The sequence below is a fragment of the Gouania willdenowi genome, chromosome 18 (assembly GCF_900634775.1).
Source record: "Gouania willdenowi chromosome 18, fGouWil2.1, whole genome shotgun sequence".
In the NCBI taxonomy this organism is placed as follows: Eukaryota; Metazoa; Chordata; class Actinopteri; order Blenniiformes; family Gobiesocidae; genus Gouania; species Gouania willdenowi.
This window is the reverse complement of record NC_041061.1, coordinates 2,660,469-2,681,954: the sequence shown is the minus strand read 5'-3', so window position 1 is coordinate 2,681,954 and position 21,486 is coordinate 2,660,469. Positions and strand designations below refer to the sequence as shown.

General features: G+C 38.9%; 1 protein-coding gene across 2 annotated transcripts; it reads right to left on the bottom strand.

Moving 5' to 3' along the window:
- Positions 1-952: 952 nt before the first annotated feature.
- Positions 953-20,566, bottom strand: hdac8 (histone deacetylase 8). 2 transcript variants are annotated; one of them, XM_028474843.1, is made up of 11 exons: positions 20,102-20,566; positions 19,433-19,485; positions 18,553-18,683; positions 17,399-17,540; positions 17,163-17,275; positions 17,014-17,091; positions 16,649-16,757; positions 14,970-15,142; positions 14,744-14,838; positions 5,378-5,483; positions 953-1,273 (listed from the first exon to the last, which is right to left on the bottom strand). In XM_028474843.1, the coding sequence occupies exons 1-11, from the start codon at positions 20,279-20,281 to the stop codon at positions 1,251-1,253; spliced, it is 1,203 nt and encodes a 400-aa protein (XP_028330644.1). In that variant the 5' UTR covers positions 20,282-20,566; the 3' UTR covers positions 953-1,250. The 2 variants fall into 2 exon arrangements, with proteins under 2 accessions (XP_028330644.1, XP_028330645.1); XM_028474844.1 differs by having other exon boundaries at positions 20,177-20,566.
- Positions 20,567-21,486: the final 920 nt, after the last annotated feature.

Here is a 21,486-nt window from a genome sequence, read left to right as displayed (position 1 = left end):
CTCTAAAATCTACTTCCTGTTTGAAGCTTTAATTACAGGGAAATTTACTCCTAAAGTTGTTTTTAACGACGCAGTGAATCAAACCAAAAAGACAAATTAAGCACAACTTTAAAGAGCGAAAAAAAACAAAAAAAACAGTGGAAACTCTTAAAACTCAAAGTCACTTTTTAACTTTTTCCTCAGAAACCAAATAAATAAAAGTCACTTCCTGTTTGTCTGGGACTGTAATCACTGTGTTTGCACACTACGGGAGCCCCACAGGGACAAAATATGACTTTATATGCTTTAAATCAAATTAAAGAAAGAGTCGAGCAGTTTTCATGATTTTATTTGATCATTTTTTTACATTTAAAGTACTAACATACATTTAAAATTAAACTTAAGTAATTTAGTCCATTTATAGTGTACTGTTCTATTTTTATTAAAAAATATGAATAAATAAATAATAATAATAATAATTATAATAATACTAATAATCGTAATAATAATAATATGGTGAGGATACCGCACTAACCACGTCTCCGATAAAGTTTGAATCGTCGTGCGTTTGTTTTCTTTGTTTTTATAGTTTTTAGTCATTCTGTGTTTTTCTCTCGTTTTCAGAATTTTTGTTGTCAATTTGTGCGATTTTGGAGTCACTGTCTGTATCTTCGTTGATGTTTTGTCACTTTGTGTAATTATGTTGGCAAATTGTGTGTCTTTGGATTAATTTTGTATGATACGTTGTTGTTTTGTGAGTTTTACAAGTCATTTTTGTGTGTATTTGTTTTTACTTTATGTACTTTTGTTCATATTTTATGCATTTTACTGTTATTTTGTATGTTTTTGTAGTCATTTTGTGTATTTTTGTGTTTTTTTGTCTGTACTTTGTGTATTTTTGTTGGCGTTTTGTTGTTGTATAAATAGAGTAAAATGAAAGTCAGAGCATTGAAAAGACGCAGTCAGCAAACCATTGACACAAATGTAATTTAATGTGGATTTGGTCAAAGCACATCTTCTCCGGTTCTCCCGCGGAGCCTTTGTGTGAACCAGATGTCCAAATGTTTTAATAAAACATTTGTCTTTGTGGATATTTGTGAAGCTGGACGTCTTCCGTTAAACTTTGAACATGTGAGGGTGAAACACAGTGAAAACACAAACCTGGGCTCAAACCAGAGCAGGAATGAAAAACCAGTGAAACAAACTGGTCTAAACGTTTCCTCCTCCTTCGGTGCCTGAGGCCTTTGCTGCATGTTGTCTTCATTATGGCCTCAGACCACATTCTTTAGATTCCCTGTAAACAAGCAGGAGAAGAGAAATGAAACAGAGACACAAACGTGTTGTTAAACAACAAGTGGAGATGAAATACAAAAATGAGATGGAAATAAACAACATGTGACTCTGGAGTCATGTGACATGCGTACGGCGAAAGATTGTAAACATGTTGAGTGACGCGGTGAGACCACGTCTTGTTTATGAATTGATTGTCCAGCTGTCACTTAGTCGCAGAGTGTTGTTTCTTAGAGCGGCTCGTCTGTGTTCATGTTTCCAACACACACACTCACACGCACTCACATGCACTCACGCACGCACTCATGCATGCAAGCAAGCAACCCTGCACTCAAGCACACACGCATGCACGCAAGCACAAACGTACACATGCACGTACGCAAGCACAAACGCACACGCAAGCACAAATACACACACAAGCACAAATGCACACACAAGCACAAACACACACACAAGCACAAACGCACACAAGCACAAACGTACACGCAAGCACAAACGTACACGCAAGCACAAACGTACACACGCATGCACGCAAGCACAAACACACACACAAGCACAAACGCACACACAAGCAAGCACAAATGCACACAAGCACAAATGCACACATGCACGCACGCAAGCACAAACGCACACATGCACGCACCCAAGCACAAACGCACACGCTAGCACAAACGCACACACGCACGCACGCAAGCACAAACGTACACGTAAGCACAAACCCACACACATGCAAGCAAGCACGCCAAAAGTCTCCATAAAAACAAAGAATACATACAACAAAAATACACAAAAAGAAAAGAAAAACACAAACAACTCAACAAAAATGCACAAAGGTTTATAAAATAAGCAAAAAGATGAGAATATGTGACCCTGGAGTCACGTGACACGTGTAGAGCTTGTTGGGGTTAAAAACATGTTTAGTTGTGACGCAGTGAGACCACTTCCTGTTTGTGGGACAATTGTCCAGCTGTCACTTCATCACCGAGTGTCGTTTCTTTCAGGGCTTTGTTGTGCAAAGAGACGATAGTCATTAGAGCGGCTCGTCTGTGTTCATGTTTCCAACATACGTCACACACCTGTCCACAAAGTCTCCATAAAAACATCACAGAGTTTCCTGATCTGTCCCCTGGAAAGAAGCTATAAATATGAAACCCAACACAATACACGAAAACATGACCAAAAAAATACACAAAATGACTGCAAGAATACACAAAAAATGACATGAGAGATGACAAAAATGCACAAAAGAACTATGAAATGCGCAAAAATACAAATGAAAGTTGAACAAAACTACAAATGACAACAAAATACATAAACGGTCAACACAAATACACACAGGCAACAAAAATACACAAAAAGACAATAGAAATACACAAAGGTTTAAAAAAATACACAAACAGGTAACAAGGACACACAAAAAGACAAAAAATAAAAACGGTCATCATAAAAACACATAAACAACAAAAATACAGAAAAAAAAGAAATTTCACAAAAGTAAAAAAAAACAAACACACAAAAGGACAACAATACATAAAAAGACAGCAAAAAATACACAAAAGGGTAACACAAATACACATTGGCAAGAAAAAAATCACAAAAAGACACAAAAACACAACAGAAACACATAAAAAGTCAACAAAATATACACAATAAGATAAATAAAAATACTCTAAACTAAGACACAAAAACACAGAGGCAGATTCACAATAATCTGAAATAAAAGGTGGTAATCCAGTTGCTTTCCTAAATCCTTTGGTGACGCAGTATTGCAGCAAACATTAGTGCACATGCAAAACTGGTGCAAACAGCCCCTATTTAAATGAACGTTTTGCTCGTTTAATCTGAAGACGTCAGTGCGCACAAGCTCACTGACATTTGAGGAAGTTAAATTTGAGGCAGATGAACTTCTGTGTTTGCTGCACAAACATTTAATAATGTAAAAAACTAAATAACAAACAACTTTAAAAGCTTATATTTTTTCCCCCTCATTTAATGTGGGAGCTCCGTTCGGTCCTGTAACTGATCAGTGCATGAAAAATAGGCAGATTTGGACATAAACCATCCTATTGATCTATAATTGATCTGAGTTAATACAGCTACACAGTCTGTCAATCAGTCTGCATTCTTTGAAGAATCTCTCATATGTGAACATTGTGCCATCAGTGATCACCAATGCATTAATTACGCATCTGATCAGCTGATTCTGGTCTGACATCAACACGACACGAGACTTTGACGATCAAAACATGGAGAGAAAGACACAGACTGGAGCAGTGAGTGGGAAGCTACATCGCTCCATGGTCGTATCATCTCTGTGCACATCAACCGTCTGCACCGCAGCCGCACGTCCAGCTTTTATTCTCACACGCAGAAGAAGAAGAAGAAAAGAGCAAAGGAAAGGAAACATGAGTGAAGTCTCTGATGGAAATCTAAAAGTGCAGCTTCGCTCCTTCTTTGGCTCGTCTGAGTCGGTTTCTGCTCCTTTTGTTTCTTCCACCATCGCCTCTGTTGCCTAATGGGAGCCGTATGACTGGAAACCAGTGAGAGTCAACCCTCTGGTTTGTGGTGGATTGATGTGAGCCAACAAATAAACTGTGCTCTTAATTTGACGGGGTCTGGAGTTTGTCAGTGTAGTTTTTGCTGCTGAGCCGTGACGAGTCCAACAGAACATTATCTTTTCCTTTCCAACCCAACACCACGGTTCGGCTTCACATTTCTAACAAAATTTGATCACCAACACCTCCAAGATTATGAAGTTTAAGAAAGATTTTTACACCTCTTCAGTTGGACTTTGTATTTGCAGGTTTTGGCCAATCAATTACGACAGCATTGGTTTCCTGTATCAATAAAATAACTATTTAGCCCTGCAGATACACCAAAAAGATGTTCACTTCTGGAAAAAAGCAGAGTTTTTGAGTAGATTAATCCATTTTTAATGGGATCCACGCTGGCAAATCAACACATTTCATGCCGACATTTCGGACATTCCCAGAACCAAAACTTCCAGTTAACTTCAAAACAAGAGCCCTATTTACAAAAGACTTAAAAAACTAATGGAAGACAAGAAGAGATGCTTTTATTTTGAAAAGGGGATGTTCGATTTCTAGCATGAAGCTGGTCCTAGGACCATTTTATATTCAACTCCCAATGCAGCATGAGGCAGTTGAGTATGTCTAATCTCCTAATATTGTATACACCCTGGTATTTCTCACGTACTCAGTCTTTTCATACTGTCTAATGTGAACGCACCACATACTCATTTAGACATCAATTTTAGTATGAGTAGTACATTAGTATGACATTTACAACACAGGCAAAGACTGTCTAACCCCGAACCCCAATCTTAACCCTAACCCAGGGCTCTCACCAGCGCTGTTGAGCATAGGGGCCCCGACATTGCAATTTTGCTCCCATACGGAGCAATGGTGCCTCCTATGTTCAGTTTTCCGCAACGTAGGGGGGACTTTCTGTTGTTTTTTTCCTTTTTTAATCGGTACCGTCGTAATAAATGTTACCGTCTAACCGCCAACCCATATCTTAACCCTAACCCCTTACCCTGGCTGGATTGACAACTTGGAAATTGTACCATTATTGTTGTAAAGACAATTTCACGAACCAGACAGATTATTTTTCTCAAAGAACAATTCAAGTCATTTCCGTTGAAAAAAGTTCAAGAATGGTTCGTTCTTTACATTTCAAAGACCGAGGTTTGAAGGTTTGAACTATTCCATGCTGGTCGGCAGTGACCACAGTTTTCTTCCTCTCTTTCAAACCCTTGATGTGACTATGTTCAGAAAGTCAACCCGACTCGAAAGAAAACTGCCAGTCTTCTACACTTTTTGCCTGCGTCTCACCCCGTCCCAGGGTTCCCCGCCCCCCCGAGAGCTGCGGGGTGTCAAAAAAGACACCAGACAATGGGCAGAACACCACGAGGCACACACACACACACACACACGCACACCAGAGGGTGAGACACTTTCATCCCACGCAGACCAACAAAATATAAAAAAATCAAACCACACAGAGACGAAGAGGGCGAGCTAGGGTTCAACGCACGCACGCACGCACGCACGCACGCACGCACGCACGCACGCACGCACCCACCCACCTTTGATGGTGTTGATGACCTGGTCCAGGTGTTTGGTGTCGTTGCGATCAGGTCTGCAGCTCGGGCTGATCTCCAGGGAATAGTCTGGTCCATACTCTGTGAAAAACTGAGACCCAAAGAAACACATTTCATCATCACTCATGGTTTTGCTCAGTACTGTGGCCTTTTCAACCTCTTCAACTTTCATAATTACATTATTAAATAAGTATATTATTATTAAGTAAGTACATTATTATCTGCATAAGAAAAAGTCCCCTCAAAATTGAAAATTATTCTGATGTGAAGTCCTTCATTTCTGAATCCTTTGGGACTGAAAACAATTTGTGTTGATTTTTGGTCCCTTAAGTCAGTGGTTCTCAACCTTTTCATCCCCCGACCGCCAAAATAAAGGTTTCAGAGAGCGGGGACCCCCACTGTAGCTGAAGGTGGTTGAACACAGACATGAACATTGAAGAACAGTCATGTGGAGACAGGACCATCTATAAGGGGGAATAAAGGGGAGAGATTTTTGGGGTCCATCCATAAAGTCAGTAAAATGATGGTCTATTGTTCTATGAATCTGTGATAACCACATTTATTTATTCATCTGAATAATATCCACTGTTATCCAGGAAGTTTGGTATTATTTGTGCTATAGTATATAGTCATATTAAAGATGTAAATCCTGGTTTTAATCAGACATAAAAAAGGGTTAAAATGTGCACGTAGAGTGGCCAAAAACAGACAGAAAAAGTGGTAAAAAGGATTTAAAGTGTCAATATTGGAACAATTAGTTCAAATTGGCAAATAATTAGCATGTTAAATCCTGAATGTGGTTAAACTGGCCAAAACTAATCATGAAATATGGTGAAAATAGGTTAAAAGTGACAATAATGGGTCAACATATGTGACATTAGGTGTGAAAAGTGGTTGAAAGAATTTAATAAGTGCTGAAAATGTTTTGAAAGTGGAAAAAAGTTGCAGAAAATTCATTGAAATTTGATGGAGTAGTGGCAGAAATGGGAGTAATGTAGCAAAAATGCATTTAAAGGAGATAAAATACGGCAAAAAAATTATGAAAATAGGTTAAAATATGGCAAGTTTGTTGTAGTTGTAAAAATAAGCAAAAATGGGCTGAAATTGTTAAAAAAATATATAAATTTCTTGAATGCATCTGGCGACCATTTTTTAAATGTTTCACAACTATTCGGTCTGTATATAGGTTAAACCGTGGAGGTTGACATTTTAAAAACTGACAAATCAAAAACTCTTTATGTAAACTTGCCAGTGGTTGCCGGGGGAACAGAGCCACTTGTTCAAGTGAGTTGCCATGGTAACGTTTGGACATGCTTTAGCTTAAAAGTAGGTTTTCTCTTTTGGTGTCTATTTTTTTTAACCTATGTGTGTATATGCTAATTTATAATAGTTTAATGAGTAATAATTAGTTTCCTGGCTGGATTAAAAAAAAAGTAATTAAAAAAAATTGAATAAAATATAAAAGATTGAGGGTTTTTTGGGATGAAAACACCCTGGCCTGTCACAGTTGTTCCGTAATCATCAATACACACAATCAAAGAGGATTTCAGAGGATCGCTAACACTAAATCATTCCTACAACTCTTTCCATACGTCATCATTTGGTCACTGTTTCCTTATCGTTGTCAAGTGTCTATTTCAGTGACATCTTGTGTCTTTCATTGTAATTTATTCCTGCATAAGTGTGAATACCTAGATTTTTTTGGAGAATGTAATTAGCTGAATACGTTTGATGGAAAAGTCGAGGTATTTAACTACAAATTTAATTTTCAAACACAAAGCTACAAAGGGCAACCTGTCAAATATTCGCTGAGTTGTATCAAGTATTTCTTCCTGGCTGTCTGACTGTTGCATTCCCTCAAACAAAGAAAAACACAGAGTCGTCTGGTTCAGAGGAAATGTATTTCAGAACCACAGTTCAGGCCGGGCCTCGCCAACATGAACATAATCGCGTAGAAACACCTCGATTACTTCAGCGAATACCAAAAGCTCCTGGCATTTCGGAGTCTGACCGCAGCCAGCAGTAAAACAAACAGAAACAGATGGAAATGAAGAGAGCGGGGGTTCAAACACGAGTTCAAGCCGTAGCACAAGTTTCCAGGGAGTCAGTCGGGCCGTGACTCAGTGCAATGAGAGCAAAACAAACTCTGGGCCCGGTTCATACCACAAGTGCGTCAGCTTGTTCCTAACCGCTGTTGTGAAAGCCTTGGACTCCGACGGCTCAGCAGAACCAGGCGGGCGAGCCAAGAAAACCCAAGGCCTGCACTGGAAGAGCAAGTCTTGGAATGAGGAGCAGGATTACTATGGCAACAACACATCATCAGGAGCGTTAACTCCTCTCAGCTCACTGTCCATATTAGTAAGAAGACAATCCCACACTTAAGTTCTGCTTCACAATGAGAGGAAAAGTCAAAAATGCTTGACGGCCAAAAGCCAGTTATCGCTGTGCTACAAAACCTACAGGGTCCAAAAGATTGGGAGGCCATGCTTTCACCATCTGTGGTCATTCGGCAAATTGAGATCATGTTTACACACCACAAGAGGTCTTTGTCCTCCCTGACCTCACAGTCCTGCTGTTTGGGCCAAAGTAAGGGTGTGCAATATTAGATCGTTATGGATTAAAACATGACGATGATCTCCCAATTCATGGAGATCGTAGAACTGTCTGTAGTTCACATTTTAACCCTTGCGGTGCTGTGTCTGTGTCATATGTCTGTGGTCCATACACAGCACATCCAAAGGTTTTTCTCTGCCAGATCACACCATTTGCTAGTCAGCAGTGGTGTAACGGATCATCATTGATTCGTGATCCGCACGGATCTCTCTCCATGGTTCAGCACGCACGTGATCCGCTGATTGGTTGACGGAAGAAAAAAGAAAACAAAACTTTTTTTTAATGATCTGCGCATCATTAGTAATGCCTCAATAAAGCCTGTTCTGTTTGCGACGTTCGTCTGTGTGTGACTGCGACATATAAATCGGTGTGTGATTGCGTGAGAGTTGAAGAGAGACACACACACACAGGGCGGAAGAGAGAGTAAGGAAGAGTTCAGTGTGCGTTCGCGCATGTGCGTAATAAGTCCGTGTGAATGTCGTCATGTTTATGCCTCCTCCATCCATGTCTTAAAGCTCTTATTAAATAAATATTAGATGGCCCTCCTTGACTACTGTAGGAATTTGAAATTTTAAATTTAGATCTGCTTTTTTTCTTCTTTAATTCTTTTTTGATGATGTGGGCATAGGCAGGTTTTTAATTCACTCTCCATGTTTAAAAAAAAAAAGGTGTCATAACTTTTTTTTCCTCCATACACTTAAGTGTATGATAATTACAGGTAAATTTCCTGTTTAAAGGATGAAGGCGTCATGCCTTATATTGCACTTTAATTTGTTTTTATATGATTCAAAATTTTATTTAAGCGTTGGATTGACACCAAGTTAAATGATGTTTGTATTTAATGAGCAGAAAAAGGTTGCACTAAGTGTTCTACAAAAAACTGTTTAATGAATTGCTTACATACATTTTTAAAAATTATTTGAAAATTACTGTCTTAAATGATCTTTTATTCCTTTTTTCCATTTAGGGCGACAGTTTTAAGTCGGAGATTTGGTTTGTTTTATTAGTAAATAACTTTAAAATAGTCTAAATGATTTGAATGGAAAAAAATCGTGATAAAATCGTGATCGTGATTTTACAAATAAAAAATCGTGATATGATATTTTTCCCATATCGCCCACCCCTAGGCCAAAGGTACCAACTTTTGTTTGGAAGAAAATCATTAGAAATGTAAAAAGCATTAGCATTAATGAAGACCAGCTGCATCTTCCCGATGTTAACACTTTGCATTTGTGCATTGGTGCAATTATCAAGTCTGTTTGGGTCTTTGTGATGACGAAGATTGTTTGCAATTCCTTGACGACAACAACACTTTGCATCTTCACAATGGTGAAGACCGCTTGGATCTTTGAGATGACAAAGATACTTTGCATTTCCTTGATCACAACAACAATTAGCATCATTGCAATGACGAAAACAGTAATTTCGCAATGACCAAGACAGTTTGGATTTTCACGATGACAAAGACTACATCTTCTCAATGACAACAACACTTTGCATCTTCACAATGATTAAGACGGTTTGGATCTTTGCAATGATGAAGACACCTTGCATCTTTGCATTGACCAAGAACGTTTGGATTTTCGCGATGACAAAGACTGTTTGCATTTCCTTGATGACGACAACACTTAGCATCGATGCCATGAAGAAAACAGCAATTTCGCATTGACCAAGACCGTTTGGATCTATACAATGATGAAGTAGCATCTTCCTGATGAAGATACCATTGTCACGGAGATGCAGTGTGTAGTGTTTTAGGTAAATCTGTCGGACATCATCAGAGAAGATCTCAAAGCAGATGTTTGCTCACAGCTGAGAGCTTTTGTTTACGCTGAGACAAAGACGACCTTGTTTAACAAGCCTGTGTGTGTGTGTGTGTGTGTGTGTGTGTGTGTGTGTGTGTGTGTGTGTGTGTGTGTGTGAATCAGGCTGAGAAGAATGCGAGCTGGTTTGGTGTGTTTACACAGAGATGAGGCCAAAGCGAGTGTGTTTCCAATTAGCTCTGACTAGTTTCTCCATGTCTTACCTCCGGTCTCAACATGGGAGCAGTTACTTAACACACACACAGAGCATATTCCCATGAACCCAGTGCTCCGTCCCCTGCTGAGAGGCTTGTTTGGCTTGGACAACCAGCGGGTAGAGAAAGGAAGAAACAAGTGGAGACACTCATAAACTTCAGGGTAGTCCTCGCAGAGAAAGACGATGAAGGCAACGTACGCTGGACAAGGTCAGAAAGCACAGCTGAGGTTGTTTTCAGACTGCCACGGGTCTGTTTCAGGCACCTGCACAGTTCAGAAGACCGTCTGCGTTCAAACCAGTTTACATAGAACTAAGACGTGCGATTGTACAAAGGTTTTTAACTGAAATCCAAAAGAAGAACAAGGTTCAGAAGATATATAACAACAGGCCTGCCCTTATGGTTTGTGGGTCCACTGAGGGATGTGCCCATGGGTGGACTGGGACCAAAATTCCGACCTGGCATTTTCGGTCCAGACCAGCCCACTATATTATCAGTGACACAATACAGAAGCCGTTATTAAGTCAGTGATGCTCAACATCTGGCTCTTGATGTCCTAATTTTAATTATTATTCTCCCAGAAAACCTTAAATGGGGAAAATGTTTTACCCCTTTTTACTAATTTCCTTTGTCTTTTGACACTTTTTTTCTTTAGCTCCTTTTGCCAATAAATATATATATTTTTCCTATTCTTTGTCCATTTTTGCATGTTCTTTTTGACACTTTTATCAAAATTTTGTCCTTTCTTTAATTTTTTTTGGCCACTTTTCATTTAAATGAGCTAACTTTTGCCTAAAAATTGCCCAAAAAACATTTTGCCTCTTTTTGTTCCACATCTTTGTCACATTTTGCCCATTTAAGCGAACCTTTGCCATTACATGCCACCTGTTTCCTCTTTATTAATCAACTTTTTGGCCACTCCTGACTGCTTTTGGCCAAATTTAGTCACTTTTCACACTTTTCTTGCCACGTTTTTGCCACTTTTGGACCATTTTTGGCCACCTGTTTCCATGTCTGCCTCCACTCGCTCGTCAACACAAAAACAAAAAAATAGTGAACCGTACCGGCCCACTTCGGGTCAACGGCCCACCGGGACGATGCCCAGTATGCCAGATGGTCAGTCCACCCCTGGATGTGCCCATGTCAGCGGTTAGGGCTTGACCAGGCTGGACTTCATGGGTCAAAACACAGCCACCCAGAGCTCACCTACAAGCACCTGTTCCAGGACGGGGCATTGATAATCCTCCAGGCTGGGTACACAAACGTTTGATTTTGTCTAGCATCAGGGTCTTCATACTGTTGGTACATTGTTTAGGACTCCCTTGGGAGGCGTGTCTAGCTGGGTGGAGACCCTGAGGTCGGTCAAGGACACGGTGGAGGTATTATATCTCTCTGCTGGCCTGGGAAGGCCTCGAGATCTCCCCGGGGCACTAGTGGAAGTGGCTGGGGTGTGGTTGGTCTGGGCCTCTGTGCTGAGCATCTTACCCCCGAGACCCAGACCCGGATAAGTGGAAAACAGCAAAAAGGAATGTAGCTACAGTTGTGCACCGAAGTTAACTGGCATAACAATTGAAATGAAAAAGCTGACTCGTCTTTCCTTGATGATGATGATGATATTTTGTGTTTTAGAAAGAAAACAGAGACGTGTCCTTTGTCCTTTCTTTGTCACACATTTCCCCTGGTTTAACACACAGACACACACGCCGTCAGCATCGACCACGAACGTTTCCGCTGATTGAGCCATCGAGTGCGAGGTGACACATCACCGACGGCAGTGAGGGGCGGGACAGGAAAAGAAGGAAGCAAAAGGGGCGGGGCATTTCCCCACTGATCTGGGAGCAGAGACGTCCTTCCTTCCTGTGCCAGTCTGACACAAACGTGTTTTTCTTTGTTTCAAAGTACAGCGTGTGCTTATGTTAACATTTGTTTAGATGACAAAAAGTGACCCCAAACATGTCAGATGCTTTCAAGATAATAGTTTTTTAACAATTTGAGCCTATTTTTGCTTATTTTCTTACCATTTTTCTGCAACGACACCAAACTTTACATATTTTAACCTGTTTTCATCACTTTTTCTTGCCATATTTTTGCTTCTTTTAATGTATTTTTGCTACATTACTCCCATGACTGACACTTCTACATCACATTTCAATGCCTTTTCTACACATTTTTTCCATTTTCAGCACTTTTAAACCCTTTCCACCACTTTTCCACCTAATGTCACATATGTTCACCCATTATTGTCACTTTTAACCTCTTTTCACCATATTTCATGCTTATTTTTGCCAATTTTATTATATTGACCATTTGTCATGCCTATTATTTGCCGACTAATTGTTTCAAGATTGACAATTTTAACCCTTTTTACCACAACACAAATAATTAAAACAACTAAAAAATAAATCAGAAAACTAAAAATGATTAAAAGAAATCCAAAAAACACATTTTTTTAAAACTAGGATAAATAAATGAATAAATATACTTTAAGAAGTGGAATAATAATAAATAAGCAAATAACTTTAAAATGTTTGTTTTAAAAAAATATTAATATGTAGATATACATATATAATATATAATTATAAATAAGCATGATGCATACAATACATTTCAACGGCAAAATATTGAATTTGACAAAAATTACAAATGACAAAATTTAATTTTTTTGTTTGAATATAACAATATTTTTTTAAACAAAAAAAAATCAAATTCAAAAAGTTTTTTTAATGATATTTATACTAGGTTTTAATAGTATAATTATAAATAAGCATGATGTATACTGTATATGCACACACACCCCCCCAAACAACACACACACACACACACACACACACACACACACACACACACACACACACACACACACACACACACACACACACACACACACACACACACACACACACACAGGTTAATTAAAAAATAAGTAAATAAATTAAACTGTTAAGAAAATGTAAAAGATAATAAATAATAATTATTCATGAAAACAGTTTATGATTCTTCTGTGAGAATTCGTCTCCGCACTAACAGGCCTGAACTTTATCAGACGTGATGAATGTGAAGCATTGATCAGCTGCTCTGAAACACACAGAGGACCCTTTGTTCACGGCGTCGCTGACTCATCACCATACGTCTCTACGCCAGACTTCAAACTACACACAGAAGTCGGCAAAACAGTGACAGCAATCGCACAGTGTGTGTGTGTGTTAATGTGTGTGTTGTTGTCTTTAGCAGCTGCCCTGCGTCGATGGCTGCTTTGTTTTTGGGCGAGCGTTCCTTAATGAGGTCAAAGGTCACTGAGGGTTAATGGACACCGATGAAGACGAACAAGAGGTACCTTCATCAAATACACACAAGTCCAGGTCCGAACACCAGCGGCTGAAGAAAGAACGTCTTTGAGGGCGTTTGAGGGACTGATGTGGAGTGGTCACGTGACCATCACATGACCATCACATCATCCAACGCTATGTCTCTAGAGGCGTGTTTGTGCACACGGGTCTAGGTTGAGTGACTTTGCCTTGACGATTTAAAGGCAGGCCAAAGTTCTTCAAGTGGGAAAACGTTTCTAGGCTTTTATTTTGAAAACAGGAACATACGAAGTGTGTGATTTAGTTTGACCTCCACATGCACAAGAACTTACACAATATTTCAAGTCTTTCTTTATTGGCCTTAGAGGATATTTTCAACCAATGAGTGGAGCTGATAAAATAGCCCCGCCCCTTTACCCTTTGACCGTGCTAAGCTAACCGAAACATGTCGGACTTGTCGCTACATGCTAATCAAACCTAAACAGGTTGGACTAGCCCCTATGTGCTAAGATAACTGAAACATGTTGGACTACCCAAAAAATAAAATAAAATAAAATGAATAAATAAATATTATAAATGAAAAAATAATGTCGGACTAGCCGCTATGTGCTAAGCTAACCCAAATATGGGACTTGTTGCATCATGCTAACTTAAGCAGAACATTTTGGACTAGCTGCTATGTGCAAAGCTAACCCAAAAATGTGGGACTAGCTGCTATATGCTAAGCTAACCAAAACATGTGGGACTGGTTGCTACTTGCTAATCTAACTGAAACATATGTGTCTAGTCGCTACGTGCTAAGCTAACAAAACATGTGGTACTGGTCACTTCGTGCCAAGCTAACTGAAACATACGGGACTGGTCGCCACGTGCTAAAATATGTGAGACTGGTCACTATGTGCTAAACTAACCAAAACATGTGGGACTTGTTGCTTCATGCTAAGCTCACTAAAACATGTTGGATAGCTGCGACGGGTTAAGCTAACCAAAACATGTGGGACTCGCCGCTACGTGCAAAGCTAACCAAAACATGTTGGACTAGCCGCTATGTGCTAATCTAATCCAAACATGTGGGAATAGCCGCTACATGCTATGCTAACCACAATATGGAGGACAGTCCATAAAACATGCTTCTTAGGTGGATTGATTTCTGTGAAAGTTTTACATTTGAAATGTTCATTAATAAATATTTAGGAATTAATCTAATGTTACACTAAATCTATTTAAAATGATGGCAATTAGAGGAAATACGTTACAGTAAGTGTATATTTTCTAATAATTGTGCTTGTGTGTGTTTCTCATAAACCTTATATGGAAGCTGAAACCGCTTCATCACACAGACGAGGATTGTCCTTTGATTAAACAGAGTGACTCAGCAGTGTGTGTGTGTGTGCGCGTGTGTGTGTGTGTGTGTACCTCGTGGTCAGGTATCTCAGAGGACAGAGTCTTTCCCAGCACAGCGGCCGTCAGGTAAGTCCAGCAGCGAGCCGTGTTTGCCAGGTTATAACCTCCTGATGATGGACGGACAGAAATATCAGTGCAGCAAAAATGGGTTTACACACACACACAGACAAACACACACACAGACGCACGCACACGCACACGCGCACGCGCACGCACGCACACACACACACACACACACCTCCTCCCAGCAGCAGTGTGGGGACCTCCCACTGCAGGATGTAGCGCAGACACTTGGCCACACCCACCGGGGTCATGTTGAAGGAGCACATGGGGTCACCCGCCATGGTGTCGGCCCCGAGCTGCATGACTACCGCCTCCGGGTTGAAGCGTGCTCGCACCTCCTGCATCACGCTGCAACGTGACATGTACAGAGGGCATTAGCGGGAGACGGTGGCGCGTGCTAAACTGTTAGCATCATAGACAGAAATAAAAATGGGGAAAAAGCGACCAGTCCCATGTGTTTTGGTTAGCTTAGCATGTAGCAACCAATCCCACATGTTTCGGTAGGTTTAGCATGTAGCAGCAAGTCCAACACAGTTCAGCACATAGCAACTCCTGTGGCATGAACTGGTATTGCATGGCGTTAAATGTTAAAATTGATAACCAGAGTTTCTGAGAAATCAATGTTTATGTATGATTCTTTTGAAATGCGAAAAAATCCCTAACTAGTCTTTTACTATGATCTACTACCGGTGGTCATTCATAAACGTCAATGTATATAAGTCCCACCTTCGTCCTATAGACCCCTATACAAATTGAAAATCGTGCCGCGATCACCCAACCAATAGGCTTCGACTTCCTGTTGCGGAGACTGTCGGTCAAAGTGAATGCATGTGTGTAAACTGTACACGGAAACAAGGCAGCGCGTCACAACAGCAAACAGGTATCACTCTGAGCAACATGGCATCATGGAGGAGCGTTTGGCTTTTACCTCAGAAATGTCCATCACCAAAAGAACAACGATGACCCATAAACCTATATCAATGCAACCCAATGCTACCTTGTTATGTTCCCCTATGGCATACACAAAAGTAAAGGCGTGGCTTCTGGTAGATTGGCAAAGGCAGGGGGAGGAAGTGGAGCAGGGTTATCAAGACGTTCGCTTTTGAATTTTCTCTCTCTTTTCATCCTCCGGAAGTAACAGATTTAATAAAATACAATAGTAATAACATAGTAATAAAAAAAGAACATTAATATAGTAAAGTAATAATATATTACATTAACGTTTATAAAAATGTTAGCATATTAAAAATAAAACAAAATACTATGTAAGCACTAAGCTAACCAAAACATGTGGGACTCGTCGCTAAGTGCTAAGCTACATGAAACATGTTGGACTAGCTGCTACGAGCTAAGCTTACCCAAACGTGGGACTTGTTGCTTCGTGCTAAGCTAACCAAAACATGTGGGACTGGTCTCTAAGTGCTAAGCTACCCGAAACATGTTGGACTAGCTGCTACGTGCTAAGCTTACCCAAACGTGGGACTTGTTGCTTCGTGCTAAGCTACCCCAAACATGTGGGACTTCTTGCTTTGAGCTAAGCTAACCCAAACATGTGGGACTGATCACTACATGCTAAGCTAACCCAAATAAGTGGAGCTTGTTGCTTCATGATATTATAAACATGGGGGACTGGTCGGTACATACTAAATTAGTAATAAAAAAATTAATTAATTAATTTATATAGTAAAGTTATAATATATATACATTAAGGTTTATAAACAATGTTAGCATATTAAAAATACATTTTAAAAATAGAATAAAATATTCAAGAATGATTTAGAAAATGACAGGAACTAAAAGAGCCTGGAGATAAAGGATATTATTGTTATTGTATTATTATGGTGAAGTTCTGACCTGTTAAAAATCTGATAGTATTTATCGTCTTTGATGCCGTCGTCAAGAGGAACGTTTACAGCGTAACATCGACCTTTACCCAGACCAAGGTCACACAGGTCCCCAGTACCTACACACACACACACACACACACACACATATATATATATATATTTTTAAGTAATTCTGTGAGTTGTTGGTTGGCATCTAGTTTCTTATTTTTTATTTTTATTTTTTAACAAACTTTTACTTAAAAGTCAAATATATATATATATATATATATATATATATATATATATGCAGTATGTATAATTTTAAAACACATATGAATAATAATAAAATTTCTACTAAAATATGAATGTTTTTCTAAACTCTAAAACACTGACCAGGGAAGAAACCTGGGGAGAACTTGTGCAGAGAGACGGTCATGACTTTAGACGTGAAGCTAAATGCGTCCTCGACACCTGCAGGAGGACGGACGACACAATGACATCATCATCATCATCATCATCAGGGGGCGGGGCTTCATGTTCACCGTCTCCGTGGTGAAGGTCGACGTCCACGTAAAGCACGCGTTCGTATTTCTCCCTGAGGCGAAGGATTCCCAACACGGCATCATTCACGTAGCAGAAACCAGACGCTTCGTCTCTGACGAATGAATGAATGAAGAAGAAGAAGAAGAAGAAGAAGAAGAAGAAGAAGAAGAAGAAGAAGAAGAAGAGTGAGCCACAGCATCAAATTAAGCAACCTGACAACTCAGCGTGGACTTACTTCTTGGCGTGATGCCAGCCTCCCGCCCAGTTTATGGCAACTTCGCACGTTTGGTCCAGTAGAGACTGAGCAGCTGTTAGCGTAGCGCCCCCTACTGCAGCCGCATAGTCATAGATGCCCTCCACCACTGGGCAGTCATAGCCTGGAGAGACAGGTTTAACTAGTTAGACTAGTTAGTGAGAAACAGGTTTAACTGGTTAGTTAAACTAGTTAGTGATAGACAGGACTAGTTAGTTAGACTAGTTAGTGAAAAACAGGTTTAACTAGTTAGTTAGACTAATTAGTGAGAGACAGGACTAGTTAGTTAGACTAGTTAGTGAAAAACAGGTTTAACTAGTTAGTTAGACTAATTAGTGAGAGACAGGACTAGTTAGTTAGACTAGTTAGTGAAAAACCGTTATTTAGACTAGTTAGTGAGAGACAGGACTGGTTAGTTAGACTAGTTAGTGAAAAACAGGTTTAACTAGTTAGTTAAACTAGTTAGTGAGAGACAGGACTAGTTAGTGAAAAACAGGTTGAACTAGTTAGTTAGACTAGTTAGTGAGAGACAGGACTAGTTAGTGAAAAACAGGTTTAACGAGTTAGTTAAACTAGTTAATGAGAAACAGGACTAGTTAGTGAAAAACAGGTTTAACTAGTTAGTTAGACTAGTTAGTGAAAAACAGGTTTAAGTAATTAGTTAGACTAGTTAGTGAAAAACTGGTTTAACTAGTTAGTTAGACTAGTTAGTGAAAAACAGGTTTAACTGGTTAGTCAGACTAGTTAGTGAGAGTGTAAGAACTCAGCTAGGAGGCTACAGCTAGGAGGCTAAAGCTAGGAGGCTAAACCTAGGAGGCTACAGCTAGGAGGCTACAGCTAGGAGGCTCAACATGTTTGGACAACACAAACATTTAGGTGAATTTTTGGATTTCTTTGGTGTTTTGGTTGAACGGATATCCATTTTAACTAACAACTGACTTCAGCGCAGTAGCCTCAGTAGAGAAGCTAAAGAGCCTAATGTGGCTCGAGAGCCGCAGGTTGAAGGCCTTGTTTTGGGTGGAATTCTCTTGACTTTTCTGATCTACGCTGCCCTCTGCTGGCAGCGAGCAGAACACATCTCCTTCTTTGTCTGAGTAGTGAAGGAGAGAAGAAGAAAAGACGGCGCTGCCCCCCACCCAGGCCGTAGTCCACAGACTGGGGGTCGTCGTTGTCTCCGTCCTGACTGATCTTGTGCAGATGTTCCAGGTACGAGTCCGTGTGGAATTTGGCCATTTCCTCTATGCTGGCCGTCTGAGGTTTGACAACACTGCAGAAAAACAGGAAGAAGTGCGTCCGACATCTTTCAGAAAACAACAGTAATTGGTTAAAAGTTGCAGATTAGAGTGGCCAATAATGAACAGAAAAAGTGGTAAAAGTGTCAATGTTGGAACATTAGTTAAAACTGGCAAATCTTGGACATGACAAATGGTGAATGTGGTTAAATTGGCAAAAATAAGCATGAAATATGGTGAAAAGAGGTTAAAAGTGTCAATAATGGGTCACCATGTGTGACAACAGGTGAAAAAGTGGTGGAAAGCATTTATAAGTGCTGAAAATGACTTGAAAGTAGAAAAGATTTGCAGAAATTGCATTGAAATTGGATGAAGAAGTGGCTGAAATGGGATTAATGTGGCAAAAATGCGTTAAAAGGAGCAAGAAAAAGTGATGAAAATAGGTGAAAATATGGCAGGTTTGGTGTAGTTGCAGAAAAAGGGTAAAATATGCACAAATGGGATCAAATTGTTAAAAAAATACATATTTTTAGTTTCTTGAAGGCATCTGAGGACCCCCTTCCAGTGTCTCGCGACTCCAAATGGGGTCCTCACCCCAAGCTCGAGAACCCCTGATCTAAAACATCAACATCAGATGTTTAAAAGTTACACTTTACTCGTTAAAACTTGTGCCGAGTTCAGAATGTGGCTTTAGTTGTTTAGGAGTTCAGCTTTTATTTCTATACAACTTACTGAACTTACATTTTTCACATTTTATTTTGAAATGTGTTTCCTCCACCCTCACCTCATGTGTTGGAGCAGACCGTAGGCTTCTATCAGGGAGTGAACCATACTCGCCTGTTAACCACAGAGAGAACAACAAATGTTATATAAACCCAGGTGGTACAACTCAAGTGGTTACAGTTACAGTTGGTGACCACATGGATTAAAGAGTAAACATTCTAATCACACAAGGATCAAAAACCAGTGTTACGCTTCAAGTGATATGTAGTTCATCTGGTGACCACATGGATTAAACAGACACATGATAGGCAACTGTCGGCTCTTTTCAAAAATGTACAGAACGACAACAAAAATAACAAAAACAGACAGGATGAGAGATAATACACAAAACCACCACAAAACAACACAAAGCGACAAATTAAAAAAAACAAAAAAAAAACACAATGAGATTTAAAACATTTCAAATAACAGAATTTTACAAAAACTTCAAAAAATACATAACGCACAAACACGAAAGGACAACAAAAATACACAAGAAAACAACAAACAAAAAAAGACAGGATGAGCAACAAAAGGACACAAAACGAAAGCAAAAACACACAAAAACAGACGGAATGAAAGGGAAAATAGACAAAAATACACCAACACAAACACTGTTGAATGAATACCATAATATCTGATTGAATAGGAATATTACAGACATTTCTAAGCGTTCAAAGCTGTGTTTTACCTTTAATTCAACCCCGTAGTGTCTAAAAATTAACCATTTTTCTGCTGAAAACCCGGTTGTCGGACTGTGACTCACCCGGTTTGGGACTTTGGATAAAGAGTCGCAGGTCTGGATGAACTCTGGACTATAAACATACACCACCGACCGTTTTTCCTCCGTTTCATCTTCACTGTGGCTCATTTAAAAGGATAAAATGTGAGGTTTAAAACGTTTAAACGTGTAAAAAAAAAAATACACGGGGGGGGGAAACGACGGGAACCCAAAGCGGAGCCGACACCGGAAACAGTTCGTTTCCTCCGGAACAACCGGTCAAATTTACCCTTTAAATGAGAACAGTGATGCTAAAATATAACAAACATATTAATATACAATAAACTGCTTTTATGATTATTAAAATGTAACAATTACATGTTTTAAAAGGGTAAATAAACTAAGCTAACATTCCGGAGTTGACGTTCCCAATTATCCAACGGACAGGAAGTCAGGTGCATTATGGGATTTATTTATATTTTTGCAGTTTTCTCCGTTGCTTGGCAACGACGCTCCACGAACGTTACCAGGCAACGGGTTTTTCGCTAAACTAATACTTTTTTGTCAAATTAAACGAAGTGTTAATATTTTTTGGAAAACTTACATTTAAAGTTAAAATCAGGAAAACTTTATTTACTTTTTGAAAAAAAATGTAAAAATTGTTTTATACGAGTTATTTTTTTGTTTAAAAAAAATACATACATTTAAAAAAACAAAAAAAAACATAGTATAGTCAAAATACAATAACTTCACAAGTAAGAAACTTATAAAAAATATTTATTAAAATTTTAGGTTTTTAACAAGGTAAATAAACTATGCTAATCCCAATAATCCAACGGACAGGAAGCCAGATGCATTCTGTGATTGTTTGGATGATGCTCAATGAACATCACCAGGCAACAGGTTTTTAAGAATTTATTTTTAAAAAAAATGAAACTAAACCATTTTTTTTTTTTTTTTACATTTAATGTTAAAATCAAGAAACCTTTATTACCTTTTCAAAATTTTTTATTTTTTTTAAATACACATACATAAAATAAAAGATTTGATTCTTTTTTTTAGATTTAACTGTACATATTTTTTTAAAGTGTAAAGTTATGTTTAAACGCTAACACTTCCACATGAATCGTTTTTAACATGTCCTGTTCCCTGCAAATATCTCATTTTAAATTTATATTTCAGTTAACATTTTTGTTGTTTTATCTACACCTAATTTAAATCATAACCAAAAATGAGAGTCAGAAACACACACGAGTTATAGTTTTTACGTGACTTGAATGTATTTTTTATTTCCCAAACATTATATTTGTTATTATTTAAAACCAAATAAAGAAAAATACAGTGAAAAAAAAGTG